The 19,638-nt window shown below is 43.6% G+C and overlaps 1 protein-coding gene across 1 annotated transcript in view; it reads left to right on the forward strand.

Annotated features, from left to right (window-relative positions):
- chrnb2 (cholinergic receptor, nicotinic, beta 2) overlaps nt 1-19,638 on the forward strand; it is a 41,713-nt gene that overhangs the window by 6,502 nt on the left and 15,573 nt on the right. Inside the window, exons 2-3 of the mRNA XM_021621651.3 lie at nt 16,061-16,206; nt 16,326-16,370. Of these exons, the coding sequence (XP_021477326.3) occupies nt 16,061-16,206; nt 16,326-16,370 (191 nt within the window). The remainder of the gene's footprint in view (nt 1-16,060; nt 16,207-16,325; nt 16,371-19,638) is intronic.

The raw sequence follows: 19,638 nt of genomic DNA on the forward strand, positions 1-19,638 counted from the left end.
TGCTTACTTACAAGCCTTTAACCAACAGTGTAGACCTTACCGTGAAATGCTTACTTACAAGCCTTTAACCAACAGTGTAGACTTTACCGTGAAATGCTTACTTACAAGCCCTTAACCAACAGTGTAGACTTTACCGTGAAATGCTTACTTACAAGCCCTTAACCAACAGTGTAGACTTTACCGTGAAATGCTTACTTACAAGCCTTTAACCAACAGTGTAGACTTTACCGTGAAATGCTTACTTACAAGCCCTTAACCAACAGTGTAGACCTTACCGTGAAATGCTTACTTACAAGCCTTTAACCAACAGTGTAGACCTTACCGTGAAATGCTTACTTACAAGCCTTTAACCAACAGTGTAGACCTTACCGTGAAATGCTTACTTACAAGCCTTTAACCAACAGTGTAGACTTTACCGTGAAATGCTTACTTACAAGCCTTTAACCAACAGTGTAGACTTTACCGTGAAATGCTTACTTACAAGCCTTTAACCAACAGTGTAGACCTTACCGTGAAATGCTTACTTACAAGCCTTTAACCAACAGTGTAGTTCAAGAAGAAGAAATTATTTACCAAGTAGGCTAAAATAAAAAGTAAAGATACAAAGTAACACAAGAAGAATAACAATGAAGAGGCTATATACGGGGGCACCGGTACCGAGTCAGAGTGCAGGGGCACCGGTACCGAGTCAGAGTGCAGGGGCACCGGTACTGAGTCAGAGTGCAGGGGTACCAGTACCGAGTCAGAGTGCAGGGGTACCGGTACCGAGTCAGAGTGCAGGGGTACCGGTACCGAGTCAGAGTGCAGGGGCACCGGTACCGAGTCAGAGTGCAGGGGCACCGGTACCGAGTCAGATTGCAGGGGCACCGGTACCGAGTCAGAGTGCAGGGGTACCGGCTAGTTGAGGTACATGTAGGTGGGGGCGAAGTGACTATGCATAGGTAACAAACAGCAAGTAGCAGCAGTGTAAAAGGGGGGGGGGGGGGGGGGGGGTTGTCCGGTGGCTATTTTTATGAGTTGTTCAGCAGTCTAATGGCTTGGGGGTAGAAGCTGTTGAGGAGCCTTTTGGCCCTAGACTTGGCGCTCCGGTACCGCTTGCCGTGCGGTAGCAGAAAAAACAGTCTATAACTTGGGTGACTGGAGTCTCTGACAATTTTATGGGCTTTCCTCTGACACCACCTATTATATATTCGTCATAATGATTGGACCAAGGCACAGCGTGTGTAGAATTCTACATGTTTAATAAATAATAAACTCAACAAACAAAACAGAAGAAAAACTAAACGTGAAGCTACCGGGCTGTGGAGACCTGGTGCGTATAGCCGGCATCAATTGTTCCGGAACTTTAACACACTTCACACGGCAAGTGCGAGGACCTGGCACAGGACGTACTGGGTTGTGAAGGTGCACTGGAGACATGGTGCGTATAGCCGACATCAATTGTTCCGGAACTTTAACACACTCCTCAGGACGAGTACGGGGAGCTGACTCAGGTGGTAGGGAGCTGACTCAGGTGGCACCAAACTGACAACACGTTCCTTTATTCCAAATCCCTGCGTCCTCCACCAACTCAACAACTCTCCCATTTCTCTCTCCTCCAAATTCTCCTTCTTCTCCCAGACTGGCTCTGGTTCACTCCTCGGCTCCGCCAACTGCTCCATGTGCCCCCCCCAAACAAATTTCTTGCCGTTTCTGTGGCCTTCCTCCCCGACTTCGTCGCTGTCCCTCATTCGCTGCTTCCGCCTGCTCCCACGGAAGGCTCTTCTCTCCTGCCACTATGTCGTGCCAAGTCCAGGATGTTCTTTCCCTAATCTCCTCCAAAGACCAGGATGCCATTACCTCCCGGACACGCTGCTTGGTCGGTTGTTGGTGGGATCTTCTGTCACGTTCGTCATAATGATTGGACCAAGGCGCAGAGTGTGTAGAATTCCACATGTTTAATAAATAATAAACTCAACAAACAAAACAGAAGAAAAACTAAATGTGAAGCTAATAATAGTGCTAACAAGCTACTATCCATAGTCAAGATCCCACAAAGCACAAAAGGGGAAATGGCTGCCTAAATATGATCCCCATTCAGAGACAACGATAAACAGCAACCTCTGATTGGGAATCATACCAGGCCAACATAGATATATAATTACCTAGATGACCCACCCTAGTCACACCCCGACCTAACCAACATAGAAAATACCTGGCTCTCTATGGTCAGGGCGTGACAATATAGGTCCTGGATGGCAGGAAGCATGGCCCCAGTGGTGTACTGGGCCGTTCGCACTACCCTCTGTAGCGCCTTATGGTCAGATACCGAGCAGTTGCTATACCTGGTGGTGATGCAACCAGCAACAGGTGCTCTCGATGTTGCAGCTGTAGAACCTTTTGAGGATCTGGGGGCCTATGCCAAATCCTTTCAGTCTCCTGAGGGGGTAAAGGTTTTGTCGTGCCCTCTTCACGATTGTCTTGGTATGTTTGGACCATATGATAGTTCGTTGGCGATGTGGACACCAAGGAACTTGAAACTCTCGACCCGATTGGCATGCTGACTACAGGAATGTCCACCAGAGCTGTTGCCAGATAATTAAATGTTAATTTCTCTACCATAAGCCGCCTCCAAAGTCATTTTAGAGAATTTAGCAGTACATCCAACCCTCCTCAAATCTCATGTGACCACGCCAGCCCAGGACCTCCACATCCAGCTTCTTCCCCTGCGGAATCATCTGAGACCAGCCACCCGGACAGCTGATGAAACTGTGGGTTTGCACAACCAAAGACTTTCTGCACAAACTGTCAGAAATTGTCTCAGGGAAGCTCTTCTGCGCGCTTGCCCTCCTCACCAGGGTCTTGACTTGACTGCAGTTAGGAGTCGTAACTGACTTCAGTAGGCAAATGCTCACCTTTGATGGCCACTGGCACGCTAGAGAAGTGTGCTCTTCACAGATGAATCACAGTTTCAACTGTACCGGGCAGATGGCAGATAGCGAGTATGGCGTCGTGTGGGCGAGCGGTATGCTGATGTCAATGTTGTGAACAGAGAGCCCCATGTGGCGGTGGCATGATGATGCACGGTCCCATGTCGCAAGGATCTGTACACAATTCCTGGAAGCTGAAAATGTCCCAGTTCTTCCATGGCCTACATACTAACCAGACATATCACCCATTGAGCATGTTTGGGATGCTCTGGATCGACGAGTACAACAGCGTGCTCCAGTTCCCGCCAATATCCTGCAACTTCGTACAGCCATTGAAGAGGAGTGAGACAACAGGCCACATTAAACAGCCTGATAAACTCTATGTGAAGGAGATGTGTCGTGCTGCATGAGACAAATGGTGGTCACACCAGATACTGACTGGTTTTCTGATCCACACCCCTACCTTTTTCTAAAGGTGTCTGTGACTAACATACTGTATGCATATCTGTATTCCCAGTCATGTGAAATCCATCGATTAAGTCCTAATTTATTTATTTCAATTGACTGATTTCCTTACATTAACTGTAATTTAGTTAAATCTTTGAAATTGTTGCATGTTGCGTTTTATATTTTTGTTCAGTGAATAAAGGTCAACTACAAAAGGGAGGAAGTTAACAACCTGTAGCTTAGCTTGAATTCAAAGTTGTCACTAAGCAACCAGTACAATAGCCTACACATTGAGAGGAACCTAAAGGCACATACAGTACCAACCAATACTACTCACCCGACAGACAGGGCAGGTGTGGCTGCAGTCTTCTGGTTCGCAGCTGCTCCCTTCTTAGCAGCCGCCTCCGTGGCATCAGTCAACAAGTTCAACTTGAGTGGAGCATGCATTATATATCAATACCCCCCACCCCGCCTACTAGCTATACTCATGATCTGCTGTCCAGAGGGCAACAGTAAACATATCAATGTTTTCCCGCTGTAAAGACTCGAGAGGATGCTAATCAGTCCATCTCCAAAACCTTTCAAAAATCCAGACTAAAATATCACATCTAGCTAGGGTAGCTACAAGTCAAGTTGTACTTGAAGTAGGAAACCCACCCATCACCCACAGGCACAAACAAACATTATCAAGAACGCCTAGCCCTAGCTTCTCACCATCTAAGTTAGCTAGCTAGTTCACTAGCAAGCTAGATTGTTGGTTTATAAAAGCCAAAGAAATCTAAACTCATGCATTTAAATGGCTAGACAAATAGACTGCTAATCTATCCAGGCTAATGTTGCTAACTAGGTAACCATGAGCTAACAAGCTAGATAACAGGCATTTACAATTTAAACAACTTTAGCCAATGTATTAATTACTAACATTAAATAGTTAATCTAGAGATTCTTACCTTTGCCTCAATCTTCAGTCTCGTCGAGGTCATCATGGCCCTGATGACATGAAGCTTGAGACAGGTATTTGTAGTTCTGTATGATAACCACATTAGCAGCTAATTAGCAGAAATGCGTTCACACTGCTGAGCAGTCTGTCTGAGACTAAGGAAAACTACGACTATAGAAAGTTGGGGGCCACTGTGGACCCCTACCTCTACATCTGCAGGTGGCTGCTATAAGTCTCAGCCACCACCACCCACTCCCCACCACCACCCACTCCCCTCCACCATCCACTCTCCTCCACCACCCACTCCCCTCCACCACCTCATTAGAACATCATGAGTAGGAGGAGTCTGCAGGAGCCCCCATCGAAACACACACACGCCCCTACCTTTCACCTTTCAACCACTCCACAGTGTGTGTGTGTGTGGGGGGGGGGGGGGGGGGGGGGGGGGGGTAAGTGTTTGCTGTAGGCTGGTGGTTTGTGTTGTTTCGGCTCATTAACCTCTCTGTAATTTAGTGTTGATGTCTGCTCAACATGGATTGGCGCAGAGAACAGCAATAAACACATCACTGATTGTCCGAGTTACAGCTGCCTTTAGATTTCCAACCAATCAATAGAGAGTGACAGGACAGGGGACTCCCCCTCAGCCCTGGGTTAACTAACCATCTATCATCATCAGTACAACAACGAGATACACACACACACACATTAACTGTATACAAACAGGGTAGTTAACGCATTAATTGTATAAATGAGTAGTTAACACAGAGCGTAGGAGGTGTTTTATACACACATTTGGAAGGCCAAAAAGATCATCAAGGACAAGAACCACCTGAGCCACTGCCTGTTCACCCCGCTACCATCCAGAAGGCGAGGTCAGTACAGGTGCAGCAAAGCTGGGACCTAGAGACTGAAAAACAGCTTCTATCTCAATGCCATCAGACTGTTAAATGCTGTTAAATAGCCATCACTAGCACATTTGGGGCTGCTGCCCTATATACATAGACTTGGAATCATTGGTCACTTTAATAATGGAACACTAGTCACTTTAATAATGTTTACATATTTTGCATTACTCATCTTATATGTATATACTGTATTCTACTGCATCTTAGTCTATGCTGTTCTGACATTGCTCGCCCAAATATTTAGATATTCTTAATTCCTTTTCTTTAGATTTGTGTGTATTGTTGTGAAATTGTTGAATATTACTGTTATATATTGCTTCACTGTTAGAGCTAGAAACACAAGCATTTCACTACACCCACAATAACATCTGCTAAACACGTGTATGTGACAAATAACATGGGACAAATGACAAATAAAATGTGATTTGATTTTTGATTTGACGCACATGTGTACAGACAACACCCCCTCCACCCTACACACACCACATCTGTTACCCCTCATGTAAACGGGCACTACCTGCTGTGGTGATACAGTATATTCAGCGTATTTAACATCCAGCAGGTGATGGCAGACACTTAATCCTTTGCACCCCAGTATCTCTAATTGCACACTCATCTTCTGCACATCTATCACTCCAGTGTTTAATTGCTATATTGTAATTATTTCGCCACTATGGCCTATTTATTGCCTTACCTCCCTTATCCTACCTCATTTGCACTCACTGTATATAGACTTTTTCTATTGTATTATTGACTGTATGTTAGTTTATTCCATGTGTAACTCTGTGTTGTCTGTTCACACTGCTATGCTTTATCTTGGCCAGGTCGCAGTTGTAAATGAGAACTTGTTCTCAACTGGCCTACCTGGTTAAATAAAGGTGAAATATATATTTTTTTTAAACACACCTAAATGACTGTACGTATTCTTCACTCTGTTGTTCCATGTGACTTGGGACTGTCTGTCTATTACAAAGCAGTCTGGCAGACTGGGACGAAGGTTCACCTTCCAACAGGACAACAACGTTAAGCACACAGCCAAGACAACGCAGGTGTGGCTTCAGGACAAGTCTCTGAATGTCCTTGAGTGGCCCAGCCAGAGCCCGGACTCGATCGAACATCTCTGGAGAGACCTGAAAATAACTGTGCAGCGAGGCTCCCCATCCAACCTGAGAGCGCTTGAGAGGATCTTCAGAGAAGAAGGGTGTGCCAAGTTGTCGCGTCATACCCAGGAAGACTCACGTTACATTTTTTACATTTTTTAAATGTAACCTTTATTTAACTGGTGAAGTAAGTTAAGAACTGCCTTGTTCATGGGTAGAACGACAGATTTTTAACTTGAAGTCGGAAGTTTACATAGACTTAGGTTGTAGAAATTGAAACTTGTTTTTCAACCACTCCACAAATTTTGTCAGCTGGGGGATTCGATCCAGCAACCTTTCAGTTACTGGCCCAATGCTGGAACCACTAGGTTCAACCACCCCAGTTATATACAGACTGAATCCAGTTATATGAATCCCCCAGTTATATACAGTTGAAGTCGGAAGTTTACATACACTTAGGTTGGAGTCATCAAAACTCCCCTTTCAACCACTCCACAAATCCCTCGTTAACAAACTATAGTTTTGGTAAGTCATCCGGGATGCTGGCCTTCTAGGCAGAATTCCTCTGTCCAATGTCTGTGTTCTTTTGCCCATCTTAATCTTTTCTTTTTATTGGCCAGTCTGAGATATGGCTTTTTCTTTGCAACTCTGCATAGAAGGCCAGCATCATAGAGTCTTCTCTTTACTGTTGACGTTGAGACTGGTGTTCTGCGTGTACTATTTAATGAAGCTGCCGGTTGAGGACTTGCCCTCTTCCTCAGTTGTGCACCGGGGCCTCCCACTCCTCTTTCTATTCTGGTTAGAGCCAGTTTGCGCTGTTCTGTAAAGGGTACAGAGCGTTGTACGAGATCTTCAGTTTCATGGCAATTTCTCACATGGAATTGCCTTCATTTCCCAGAACAAGAATAGACTGAGGAGTTTCAGAAGAAAGTACTTTGTTTCTGCCATTGGAACACACGGTTGCTGATAATGGGTGTGATGGTGATGGTTGCTGATAATGGGTATGATGGTGATGGTTTCTGTTAACTGGCCTCTGTACGCCTATGTACGTAGATATTCCACAAAAAAATCTGCCGTTACCAGCTACAATAGTAATTTAGAACATTAACAATGTCTACACTGTATTTCTGATCAATTTGATGTTATTTTAATGGACAAAAATGTATACTTCTTTCAAAAACAAGGACATTTCTAAGTGACCCAAAACTTTTTAACGGTAGTGTATATATACCCAAAACTGGCTTAAATCATATAACAAATGTATACTGAACAAAAATATAAAGGCAACATGCAACAATTTCAATAATTTTACAGAGCTGCAGTTCATAGAAGGAAATCAGTCAATTGAAATAAATTCATTAGGCCCTAAGCTATGGATTTCATATGACTGGGCAGGGGCTCAGCCACGAGTGGGCCTGGGAGGGTATAGGAATCCGAATATTTTTTCCCCCTCCTGGGCAGGCGGGATTACACGTAGTCTGCATTTTTTAGGCTGGTTGCATGTACTGCCAAATTCTCTAAAACGGCGTTGAGAAATGAACATTCAATTCTTTGGCAACAGCTCTGCAGTCAACATGCCAATTGCACGCTCTGTCAAAACTTGAGATATCTGTGGCATTGTATTGTGTTACAGAACTGCACATTTTGGAGTGGCCTTTTATTGTCCCCAGCACAAGGTGCACCGGTGTAATGACCATGCTGTTTAATCAGCTTCTTGAGATGCCACACCTTTCAGGTGGATGAATCATCTTGGCAAAGGAGAAATACTCACTAACAGGAATGTACACAAATTTGTGCACAAAATGTAAGATAAATAATTTTTGGGAGCGTATAGAAGAAGAGATGAGATTTCCATTAACATTCAAACTAAATGCCCTATAAGTGCCAAAGCTACTGTCACAATGCCAGTCAACTAGCAGTAATTCTGAGACAAACTATCATTTATCGCTCAATTCAAAGAAAGCCTGGTCTGAGTCATATCACAGCTCCTGATTATACGCCAGTAATGTTCCAATAAGTCTTAAATCAGTCTGTAGTGACATTGGCCAATGCAAATGATGTTAGTTACAGTGAGATACGGACTATTACTGGTTAGCAGGCCGTATCTCTTCCTCAGTCTAAATGATCTGTGTCTGTGAGGGTGTAGTGTAGTATAGGGCTTGGCAGTGTGTGCCTGTCGGACTCTTAGAGTTTTGGGCTAATGTCTCTATCTCTGTACTCTGATACAGAATGACGATATGACCTGATATGATTTAATTTGATATGATGTTTGTGAAATGTTGAGATACAATTAGATATTATGTGACTTGATATGACGTGATGCGATATGTGATGTGTTATTCTCAGACCAAGAGGAGCAGAAGGATTGTGCCTCTTGGCTAGTTGCTCTGCCTTAATAAAAGCAATCTCAATCAACTGAATATCCAAAAACACAGAGAAAGAAGATGAGGGTGACGGTTTTTCCAAAGGCTTTATGACTAACAAAAATGCTGTCACCATATTTTCTCCATTTAATATTTTTTGTCCATGTGCCTCTTCTCCTATAAGACCAGTAGCTGTTTCTGGTGTGAGTTCTGAGGTGTTCCAGAGAGTTCTGGAATGCAGAAACCCAGTAGCTAATTTTGTCTACTCTGCTGTTAGTTTTAGGATCAGTGTTATGGCCTTAGTTATGACGACTGCTATGGTCTTCTGAGAACCAGCATGCTGGAGCCTAGCAGTCCTGCAGCCAATCTGGCCTGGCCTGTCCTGTCTCCTGGTGTCTCCACAGCCAGCCTGGCCTGGCCTGCCCTCTGGTGTCTCCACAGCCAGCCTGGCCTGTCCTGTCTCCTGGTGTCTCCATATCCAGCCTGCCCTGTCCTGTCTCCTAGTGTCTCCACAGCCAGTCTGGCCTGTCCTGCCCCCTGGTGTCTCCACAGCCAGCCTGGCCTGTCCTGTCTCCTGGTGTCTCCATATCCAGCCTGCCCTGTCCTGTCTCCTAGTGTCTCCACAGCCAGCCTGGCCTGTCCTGCCCCCTGGTGTCTCCACAGCCAGCCTGGCCTGCCCTGTCTCCTGGTGTCTCCACAGCCAGCCTGCCTGTCCTGTCTCCTGGTGTCTCCACAGCCAGCCTGCTGGGCTGGGGCCTGGGTCTGGCTGTGGAGACACAAGGAGACAGGAGACAGCATAAAAGGCTTCAGCCGCCACCAAAAAACCTCTCTAGCCAGCTACAGAGAGGAGAAGAGACAACAACCCTCCTACTCCCCCTCTAATCTCACCCCTCACCTCCCCCTCCTCTTCCACTGTGCAATAGGATTTCTATATACAGTGGGGCAAAAAAGTATTTAGTCAGCCACCAATTGTGCAAGTTCTCCTACTTAAAAAGATGAGAGAGGCCTGTAATTTTCATCATAGGTACACTTCAACTATGACAGACAAAATGAGAAAAAAACATCAAGAAAATCACATTGTAGGATTTTTAATGAATTTATTTGCAAATTATGGTGGAAAATAAGTATTTGGTCACCTACAAACAAGCAAGATTTCTGGCTCTCACAAACCTGTAACTTCTTCTTTAAGAGGCTCCTCTGTCCTCCACTCGTTACCTGTATTAATGGCACCTGTTTGAACTTGTTATCAGTATAAAAGACACCTGTCCAAAACCTCAACAAACTCACACTCCAAACTCCACTATGGCCAAGACCAAAGAGCTGTCAAAGGACACCAGAAACAAAAGTGTAGACCTGCACCAGGCTGGGAAGACTGAATCTGCAATAGGTAAGCAGCTTGGTTTGAAGAAATCAACTGTGGGAGCAATTGTTAGGAAATGGAAGACATACAAAACCACTGTTAATCTCCCTCGATCTGGGGCTCCACGCAAGATCTCACCCCGTGGGGTTAAAATGATCACAAGAACGGTGAGCAAAAATCCCAGAACCACACGGGGGGACCTAGTGAATGACCTGCAGAGAGCTGGGACCAAAGTAACAAAGCCTACCATCAGTAACACACTACGCCGCCAGGGACTCAAATCCTGCAGTGCCAGACATGTCCCCCTGCTTAAGCCAGTACATGTCCAGGCCCGTCTGAAGTTTGCTAGAGCGCATTTGGATGATCCAGAAGAAGATTGTGAGAATGTCATATGAAACCAAAATATAACTTTTTCTAGTCTCATCCTTTTCTAGTCTTATCCTTATCTAATTTTGTCCTTATCTAGTCTCATCCTTATCTAGTCTCATCTAGTCTCATCCTTATCTACTCTCATCTAGTCTCATCCTTATCTAGTCTCATCATTATCTAGTCTCATCCTTATCTAGTCTCACCCTTTTCTAGTCTCATACTTATCTAGCCCCATCCTTATTTAGTCTCATCCTTATCTAGTCTCACCCTTATCTAGTCTCATCTTTATCTAGTATCGTCCTTATCTAGTCTCATCTAGTCTCATCCTGATTTAGTCTCATCTTTATCTAGTCTCATGTTTATCTAGTCTCATCTTTATCTAGTCTCATCCTGATTTAGTCTCATCTAGTCTCATCCTTATCTAGTCTCATCTTTATCTAGTCTCATCTAGTCTCATCCTTATCTAGTCTCATCCTTATCTAGTTTCACCCGTATCTAGTCTCATCCTTATCTAGTCTCATCTAGTATCATCCTTATCTAGTCTCATCTTTATCTAGTCTCATCTAGTCTCATCCTTATCTAGTCTCATCCTTATCTAGTCTCATCCTTATCTTGTCTCACCCTTATCTAGTCTCATCTAGTCTCATCTTTAGCTAGTCTCATCTAGTCTCATCTAGTCTCATCCTCATCTAGACTCATCCTTATCTAATATCGTCCTTATCTAGTCTCATCCTTTTCTTGTCTTATCCTTATCTAATTTTAGTCTCATCTTTATCTAGTCTCATCTAGTCTCATCCTTATCTAGTCTCATCCTTATCTAGTCTCATCCTTATCTTGTCTCACCCTTATCTAGTCTCATCTAGTCTCATCTTTAGCTAGTCTCATCTAGTCTCATCTAGTCTCCTCCTTATCTAGTCTCATCCTTATCTAGTCTCATCTAGTCTCATCCTTATCTAGTATCATCCTTATTTAGTCTAATCTAGTCTCATCCTTATTTAGTCTCATCTAGTCTCATCTAGTCTCATCTAGTCTCATCCTTATCTAGTCTTATCATTTTCTAGTCTCATCCTTATCTAGTCTCATCTAGTCTCATCCTTATCTAGTCTCATCATTATCCAGTCTCATCCTTATCTAGTCTCATCCTTATCCAGTCTCATCCTTATCTAGTCCCATCCTTATTTAGTCTCATCCTTATCTAGTCTCACCCTTATCTAGTCTCATCTTTATCTAGTATTGTCCTTATCTAGTCTCATCTAGTCTCATCCTGATTTAGTCTCATCTTTATCTAGTCTCATCTTTATCTAGTCTCATCTTTATCTAGTCTCATCCTGATTTAGTCTCATCTAGTCTCATCCTTATCTAGTCTCATCTTTATCTAGTCTCATCTAGTCTCATCCTTATCTAGTTTCATCCTTATCTAGTTTTGTCCTTATCTAGTCTCATCCTTATCTAGTCTCATCTAGTCTCATCCTTATCTAGTCTCATCTTTATCTAGTCTCATCTAGTCTCATCCTTATCTAGTCTCATCCTTATCTAGTTTTGTCCTTATCTAGTCTCATCCTTATCTAGTCTCATCTAGTCTCATCCTTATCTAGTCTCATCCTTATCTAGTCTCATCTAGTCTCATCCTTATCTAGTCTCATCCTTATTTAGTCTAATCTAGTCTCATCCTTATTTAGTCTCATCTAGTCTCATCTAGTCTCATCCTTATCTAGTCTCATCATTATCTAGTCTCATCCTTATCTAGTCTCACCCTTATCTAGTCTCATCATTATCCAGTCTCATCCTTATCTAGTCTCATCCTTATCCAGTCTCATCCTTATCTAGTCTCATCCTGATTTAGTCTCATCTAGTCTCATCCTTATCTAGTCTCATCTTTATCTAGTCTCATCTAGTCTCATCCTTATCTAGTTTCATCCTTATCTAACTTTGTCCTTATCTAGTCTCATCCTTATCTAGTCTCATCTAGTCTCATCCTTATCTAGTCTCATCTTTATCTAGTCTCATCTAGTCTCATCCTTATCTAGTCTCATCCTTATCTAGTTTTGTCCTTATCTAGTCTCATCCTTATCTAGTCTCATCTAGTCTCATCCTTATCTAGTCTCATCCTTATCTAGTCTCATCTAGTCTCATCCTTATCTAGTCTCATCCTTATTTAGTCTAATCTAGTCTCATCCTTATTTAGTCTCATCTAGTCTCATCTAGTCTCATCCTTATCTAGTCTCATCATTATCTAGTCTCACCCTTATCTAGTCTCATCATTATCCAGTCTCATCCTTATCTAGTCTCATCCTTATCCAGTCTCATCCTTATCTAGTCCCATCCTTATTTAGTCTCATCCTTATCTAGTCTCACCCTTATCTAGTCTCATCTTTATCTAGTATTGTCCTTATCTAGTCTCATCTAGTCTCATCCTGATTTAGTCTCATCTTTATCTAGTCTCATCTTTATCTAGTCTCATCTTTATCTAGTCTCATCCTGATTTAGTCTCATCTAGTCTCATCCTTATCTAGTCTCATCTTTATCTAGTCTCATCTAGTCTCATTCTTATCTAGTTTCATCCTTATCTAGTTTTGTCCCTATCTAGTCTCATCCTTATCTAGTCTCATCTAGTCTCATCCTTATCTAGTCTCATCTTTATCTAGTCTCATCTAGTCTCATCCTTATCTAGTCTCATCCTTATCTAGTTTTGTCCTTATCTAGTCTCATCCTTATCTAGTCTCATCCTTATCTAGTCTCATCCTTATCTAGTCTCATCTAGTCTCATCCTTATCTAGTCTCATCCTTATTTAGTCTAATCTAGTCTCATCCTTATTTAGTCTCATCTAGTCTCATCTAGTCTCATCCTTATCTAGTCTCATCATTATCTAGTCTCATCCTTATCTAGTCTCACCCTTATCTAGTCTCATCATTATCCAGTCTCATCCTTATCTAGTCTCATCCTTATCCAGTCTCATCCTTATCTAGTCCCATCCTTATTTAGTCTCATCCTTTTCTAGTCTCACCCTTATCTAGTCTCATCTTTATCTAGTATTGTCCTTATCTAGTCTCATCTAGTCTCATCCTGATTTAGTCTCATCTAGTCTCATCCTTATCTAGTCTCATCTTTATCTAGTCTCATCTAGTCTCATCCTTATCTAGTCTCATCCTTATCTAGTCTCATCTAGTCTCATCCTTATCTAGTCTCATCCTTATCTAGTTTCACCCGTATCTCATCTTTATCGCATCTAGTCTCATCTAGTCTCATCCTCATCTAGACTCATCCTTATCTAATATCGTCCTTATCTAGTCTCATCCTTTTCTTGTCTTATCCTTATCTAGTTTTGTCCTTATCTAGTCTCATCCTTATCTAGTCTTATCTAGTCTCATCCTTATCTAGTCTCATCCTTATTTAGTCTAATCTAGTCTCATCCTTATTTAGTCTCATCTGGTCTCATCTAGTCTCATCCTTATCTAGTCTCATCATTATCTAGTCTCATCCTTATCTAGTCTCACCCTTATCTAGTCTCATCTTTATCTAGTATCATCCTTATCTAGTTTCATCTAGTCTCATCCTGATTTAGTCTCATCTTTATCTCTTCTCATCCTTATCTAGTCTCATCCTGATTTAGTCTCATCTAGTCTCATCCTTATCTAGTCTCACCCTTATCTAGTCTCATCGTTATTTAGTATCATCCTTATCTAGTCTCATCTTTATCTAGTCTCATGAAGTCTCATCCTTATTTAGTCTCATCTAGTCCCATATAGTCTCATCCTTATCTAGTCTCATCTTTATCTAGTCTCATCTAGTCTCATCCTTATCTAGTCTCATCCTTATCTAGTTTCACCTGTATCTAGTCTCATCTTTATCTCATCTAGTCTCATCTAGTCTCATCCTTATCTAGTCTCATCTTTATCTAGTCTCATCTAGTCTCATCTAGTCTCATCCTGATTTAGTCTCAGGGTAAGGTCATCATTTCGTACCTCTACCTCCCTTCCCTCAGTCTTACCGAGGTCTAATGTGGGAGTCAGTCTGAAATATTCATGGTGTCACATTAACTTTGCAATATTTGCAATGGAAAACAGGCTGGATACAACCTGAGCTACCAGCAACATTACAACATTACCATTCTGCCTGGGCCTGACTATGACACAGTGGCCGGGGGAGATGGAGGGAGGGAGGGAAAGGAAAGGAAAGGTGAAGAGAGAGAAGGAGAGGGAGAAAGAGGGAGAGAGAGAAGGAGAGGGAGAAAGGGGGGGAGAGAGAAGGAGAAAGACAGATAATGGTGGTCATTTATTCAGATGCTCTCTGTGAGTATATAGTGAGGGATGTCATTAAAGCCTAGCTGCAGGTGCTGACAGGGAGTATTGAACTGTAGTGTACTGTGTTAATGTGTGTTTGTATCCTAGGTGTTTGTGTGTGTGCATAGTGACGAGTGTAGTCAAGGGCATTCAAGGAGTGTGTGTGTCTGTAGTGCATGTCTGAGATCAGGAGCTGAGCCCACAGTGCTTTGTTCAGTAGCAATGTGTATTATTCATGTGGCACACACGCACACACACACACACGCACGCACGCACACACACACACACACTCACACACCCAATCCTCAGCCTCAAGCTCTACCCCATCCCCCCTAAAAAACAAACTCACAAAGATAATCACATACACACAAGCACGTCTTTACCCACCTTACACACACACATCAACTCCACAACAAACAGACAAATAGCTACACACAGGCTGACAGCATTTGTATTGATGACAGTGATGGGAATGAAGGAAGAGACAATATCAGGCTGTCAGAGAGAAAAAGTGATGGAGATAAAAGCGGAGAGAGGGATGGGGGAGTTTACGGCTTATGATTAGAGTCTTCATTGATCCAACCACTGAGGCCGTCATTCAGCGACGGGAAGGGAATAGAGAGGGAGAGAGAGAGAGGGGAAGGGGAGCGAGAGAGAGAGAGAGAGGAGAAGGGGAGCGAGAGAGAGGGGAAGGGGAGCGAGAGAGAGAGAGAGAGAGAGAGAGAGGAAGGGGAGCGAGAGAGAGAGAGAGAGAGAGAGAGAGAGATAAAGGGAAGGGAATAGAGAGGGAGAGAGAGAGGGGAAGGGGAGAGAGAGTGAGAGAGAGAGAAAGAGATAAAAGGGAAGGGGAGAGAGAGAGAGAGTTGTTGTGGTGTGTCTCCTGCAGCAGTATTTATCCTCCACTTTGTGTGGTATTGTGACAGCTCTGCCAAAACCAAGCCACTCCAGTGATATGACAACAACCTGAGAGGGTGTGGGAGTGGGGTGAGGACGGGGGAAAGAGAAAGAGTCGGAGGAAAAGTGAGATGGAGGAGGAGAGAAATAGACAGTAGAGGAGAGAGGGAGAGAGGGATAGAGGGAGAGAGGGATAGAGGGAGAGACAGTAAGACTGTTTGACTCATAGATATGATGTCAGCTCCTGAGCCAGGGAGAGACTAGAGTTGTGCTGACATGTTCCAGCAGGCAGAGAGGAATACCATCATGCCTCATAGACTCCCAGCTTTATACTGAACACAATGTTATCGAGCAGACCAACATACAGCTTCATCACAAGGCCTCCCCATTAAACAGCTATATCCTTTGTTCTTGTTTTTTGTTGTTGTTGTTATCACCATAGAAAGCGTTTGTTGGACATGTCTGTGATGGACATTATTTATTTCTTTACAGGCAGCCTGGGGGCGGATACTGAAGAGCGGCTGGTGGAGCACCTGCTAAACCCCGCCCACTATAACAAACTGATCCGCCCAGCGACCAATGGCTCTGAGCTGGTGACGGTTCAGTTGATGGTGTCACTGGCCCAGCTCATCAGTGTGGTAAGTATGTGTCTGTGTGTGGGGTGGCCCATGCTCTGTCTCTAACCCACCCACCTCAGAACATAATAATGTCTCTAACCCACCCCAATAATGTTGCTGTGTTCCTCTTTCTATTGCAGCACGAGAGAGAGCAGGTCATGACCACCAACGTCTGGCTCACACAGGTCAGTTACACTCTGTCTTCACCTTTCTCTCCTTATCCCTCTGTCTTCACCTCTCTCTCCTTATCCCTCTGTCTTCACCTCTCCTTATCTCTCTGTCTTCACCTCCTCTCTCCTTATCCCTCTGTCTTCACCTCTCTCTCCTTATCCCTCTGTCTTCACCTCTCTCTCCTTATCCCTCTGTCTTCACCTCTCTCTCCTTATCCCTCTGTCTTCACCTTTCTCTCCGAATCCATCTGTCTTCGCCTCTCTCTCCTTATCCCTCTGTCTTCGCCTCTCTCTCCTTATCCCTCTGTCTTCACCTTTCTCTCCTTATCCCTCTGTCTTCACCTCTCCTTCCTTATCCCTCTGTCTTCACCTCTCCTTATCTCTCTGTCTTCACCTCTCTCTCCTTATCCCTCTGTCTTCACCTTTCTCTCCGAATCCATCTGTCTTCGCCTCTCTCTCCTTATCCCTCTGTCTTCGCCTCTCTCTCCTTATCCCTCTGTCTTCACCTTTCTCTCCTTATCCCTCTGTCTTCGCCTCTCTCTCCTTATCCCTCTGTCTTCACCTTTCTTTCCTTATCCCTCTGTCTTCACCTTCACCTCCTCTCTCCTCTCTTAGTTCAACTTTATTTAACTAGGTAAGTTAGTTAAGAACAAATTGTTATTTACAATGACAGCCTACCCCGGCCAACCCCGAACCCGGACGACGCTGGGCCAGTTGTGCCCAGCGCTGTCCCTATGGGACTTTCAATCACAGCCGGTTGTGATACAGCCTGGAAACAAACCAGGGTCTGTAGCACTGAGACCACTGCGCCACTCGGGAGCATCACATTGCAGTATGCGGCAGAGAGAGACACAGTTCGGTATTGTTGTTATGAGAGACTAATCCTGGCATGCTCCTGAGTTCTGACCCTGTTCTACACAGCTGGTTCTCTGTGTGTCTGCAGCTGGGGCCTGCAACAAAACACACTGCCCAGTGGACAGGTTCACACACACATGCACACGCACAGCTGTAAATGCACTAATGTGTATAAATCAGTAATGAACAGTTATGGAAACCTGTTTGTGTGTGTCTGTGTGTGTACACATGTGCATGTGTGAAGGTGATTGATGGTCTGTAATTGAATAGAGAGTGAGCATACGTGTTTTATGAGGCCCTTGGTCGTAGCCAAGAGGAGATGCCAATGACACCAGTCCTGTAACGGTTTTCTTCCGTTGAAGGAGAGGACCAAAGCGCATCGTAGTTAGTGTTAAACATCTTTAATATAGACGATAACCAAGAACACTACAAAAATACAAAACAATAAATGTGAAAACCGAAACAGTCCTGTGTGGTGAAACAAACACAGACACGGAAACAATCACCCACAAAACAACAGTGAAACCCAGGCTACCTAAGTATGATTCTCAATCAGAGACAACTAACGACACCTGCCTCTGATTGAGAACCATACTAGGCCGAACACAGAAAAACAACCTAGACACACAAAACATAGAATGCCCACCCAACTCACGTCCTGACCAACAAAAACAAACAATTAACACAATAACTAGGGTCAGACTGTGACAAGTCCTGAGCCACGAGAGCCACTGCTATCACTTTTGCCACCATTCTGGCTCTGATAATACCACAACACATCACTGTTTCACAGAGCCACCATTTTCAAGTCATATAGCATCTGGCATCATGTCTACTATGGCTCTACATGGCATACAGTGGGGCAAAAAAGTATTTAGTCAGCCACCAATTGTACAAGTTCTCCCACTTAAAAAGATGAGAGAGGCCTGTAATTGTCATCATAGGTACACTTCAACTATGACAGACAAAATGAGAAAAAAAATCCAGAATATCACATTGTAGGATTTTTAATAAATTTATTTGCAAATTATGGTGGAAAATAAGTATTTTGCCAGTGTGTGTGTGTGTGTGTGTGACGGAGCAGAGGGGGTGATCAGGCGTCACTGTGACTGCTATGAGGAGGATATGTATGTACAGAAAGACATTGGAGGGTTCATACAGTGTTCCCTTAAGCCTGGCCTGGGACCCTATGCTGAGTGCACAGAGATCACTGACCTCAGGTAGGTTACATACAACCAGGACAATAGAACAGAGATCACTGACCTCAGGTAGGTTACATACAACCAGGACAATGAAACAGAGATCACTGACGTCAGGTAGGTTACATACAACCAGGACAATAGAACAGAGATCATATATATATACACACACACACACACACACATACAGTGCCTTGCGAAAGTATTCGGCCCCCTTGAACTTTGCGACCTTTTGCCACATTTCAGGCTTCAAACAAAAAGATATAAAACTGTATTTTTTTTTGTGAAGAATCAACAAGTGGGACACAATCATGAAGTGGAACGACATTTATTGGATATTTCAAACTTTTTTAACAAATCAAAAACTGAAAAATTGGGCGTGCAAAATTATTCAGCCCCCTTAAGTTCATACTTTGTAGCGCCACCTTTTGCTGCGATTACAGCTGTAAGTCGCTTGGGGTATGTCTCTATCAGTTTTGCACATCGAGAGACTGACATTTTTTCCCATTCCTCCTTGCAAAACAGCTCGAGCTCAGTGAGGTTGGATGGAGAGCATTTGTGAACAGCAGTTTTCAGTTCTTTCCACAGATTCTCGATTGGATTCAGGTCTGGACTTTGACTTGGCCATTCTAACACCTGGATATGTTTATTATTGAACCATTCCATTGTAGATTTTGCTTTATGTTTTGGATCATTGTCTTGTTGGAAGACAAATCTCCGTCCCAGTCTCAGGTCTTTTGCAGACTCCATCAGGTTTTCTTCCAGAATGGTCCTGTATTTGGCTCCATCCATCTTCCCATCAATTTTAACCATCTTCCCTGTCCCTGCTGAAGAAAAGCAGGCCCAAACCATGATGCTGCCACCACCATGTTTGACAGTGGGGATGGTGTGTTCAGCTGTGTTGCTTTTACGCCAAACATAACGTTTTGCATTGTTGCCAAAAAGTTCAATTTTGGTTTCATCTGACCAGAGCACCTTCTTCCACATGTTTGGTGTGTCTCCCAGGTGGCTTGTGGCAAACTTTAAACAACACTTTTTATGGATATCTTTAAGAAATGGCTTTCTTCTTGCCACTCTTCCATAAAGGCCAGATTTGTGCAATATACGACTGATTGTTGTCCTATGGACAGAGTCTCCCACCTCAGCTGTAGATCTCTGCAGTTCATCCAGAGTGATCATGGGCCTCTTGGCTGCATCTCTGATCAGTCTTCTCCTTGTATGAGCTGAAA

Source organism: Oncorhynchus mykiss, chromosome 2, assembly GCF_057628025.1.
Source record: "Oncorhynchus mykiss isolate SJ-2025 chromosome 2, ASM5762802v1, whole genome shotgun sequence".
Classification (NCBI taxonomy): domain Eukaryota; kingdom Metazoa; phylum Chordata; class Actinopteri; order Salmoniformes; family Salmonidae; genus Oncorhynchus; species Oncorhynchus mykiss.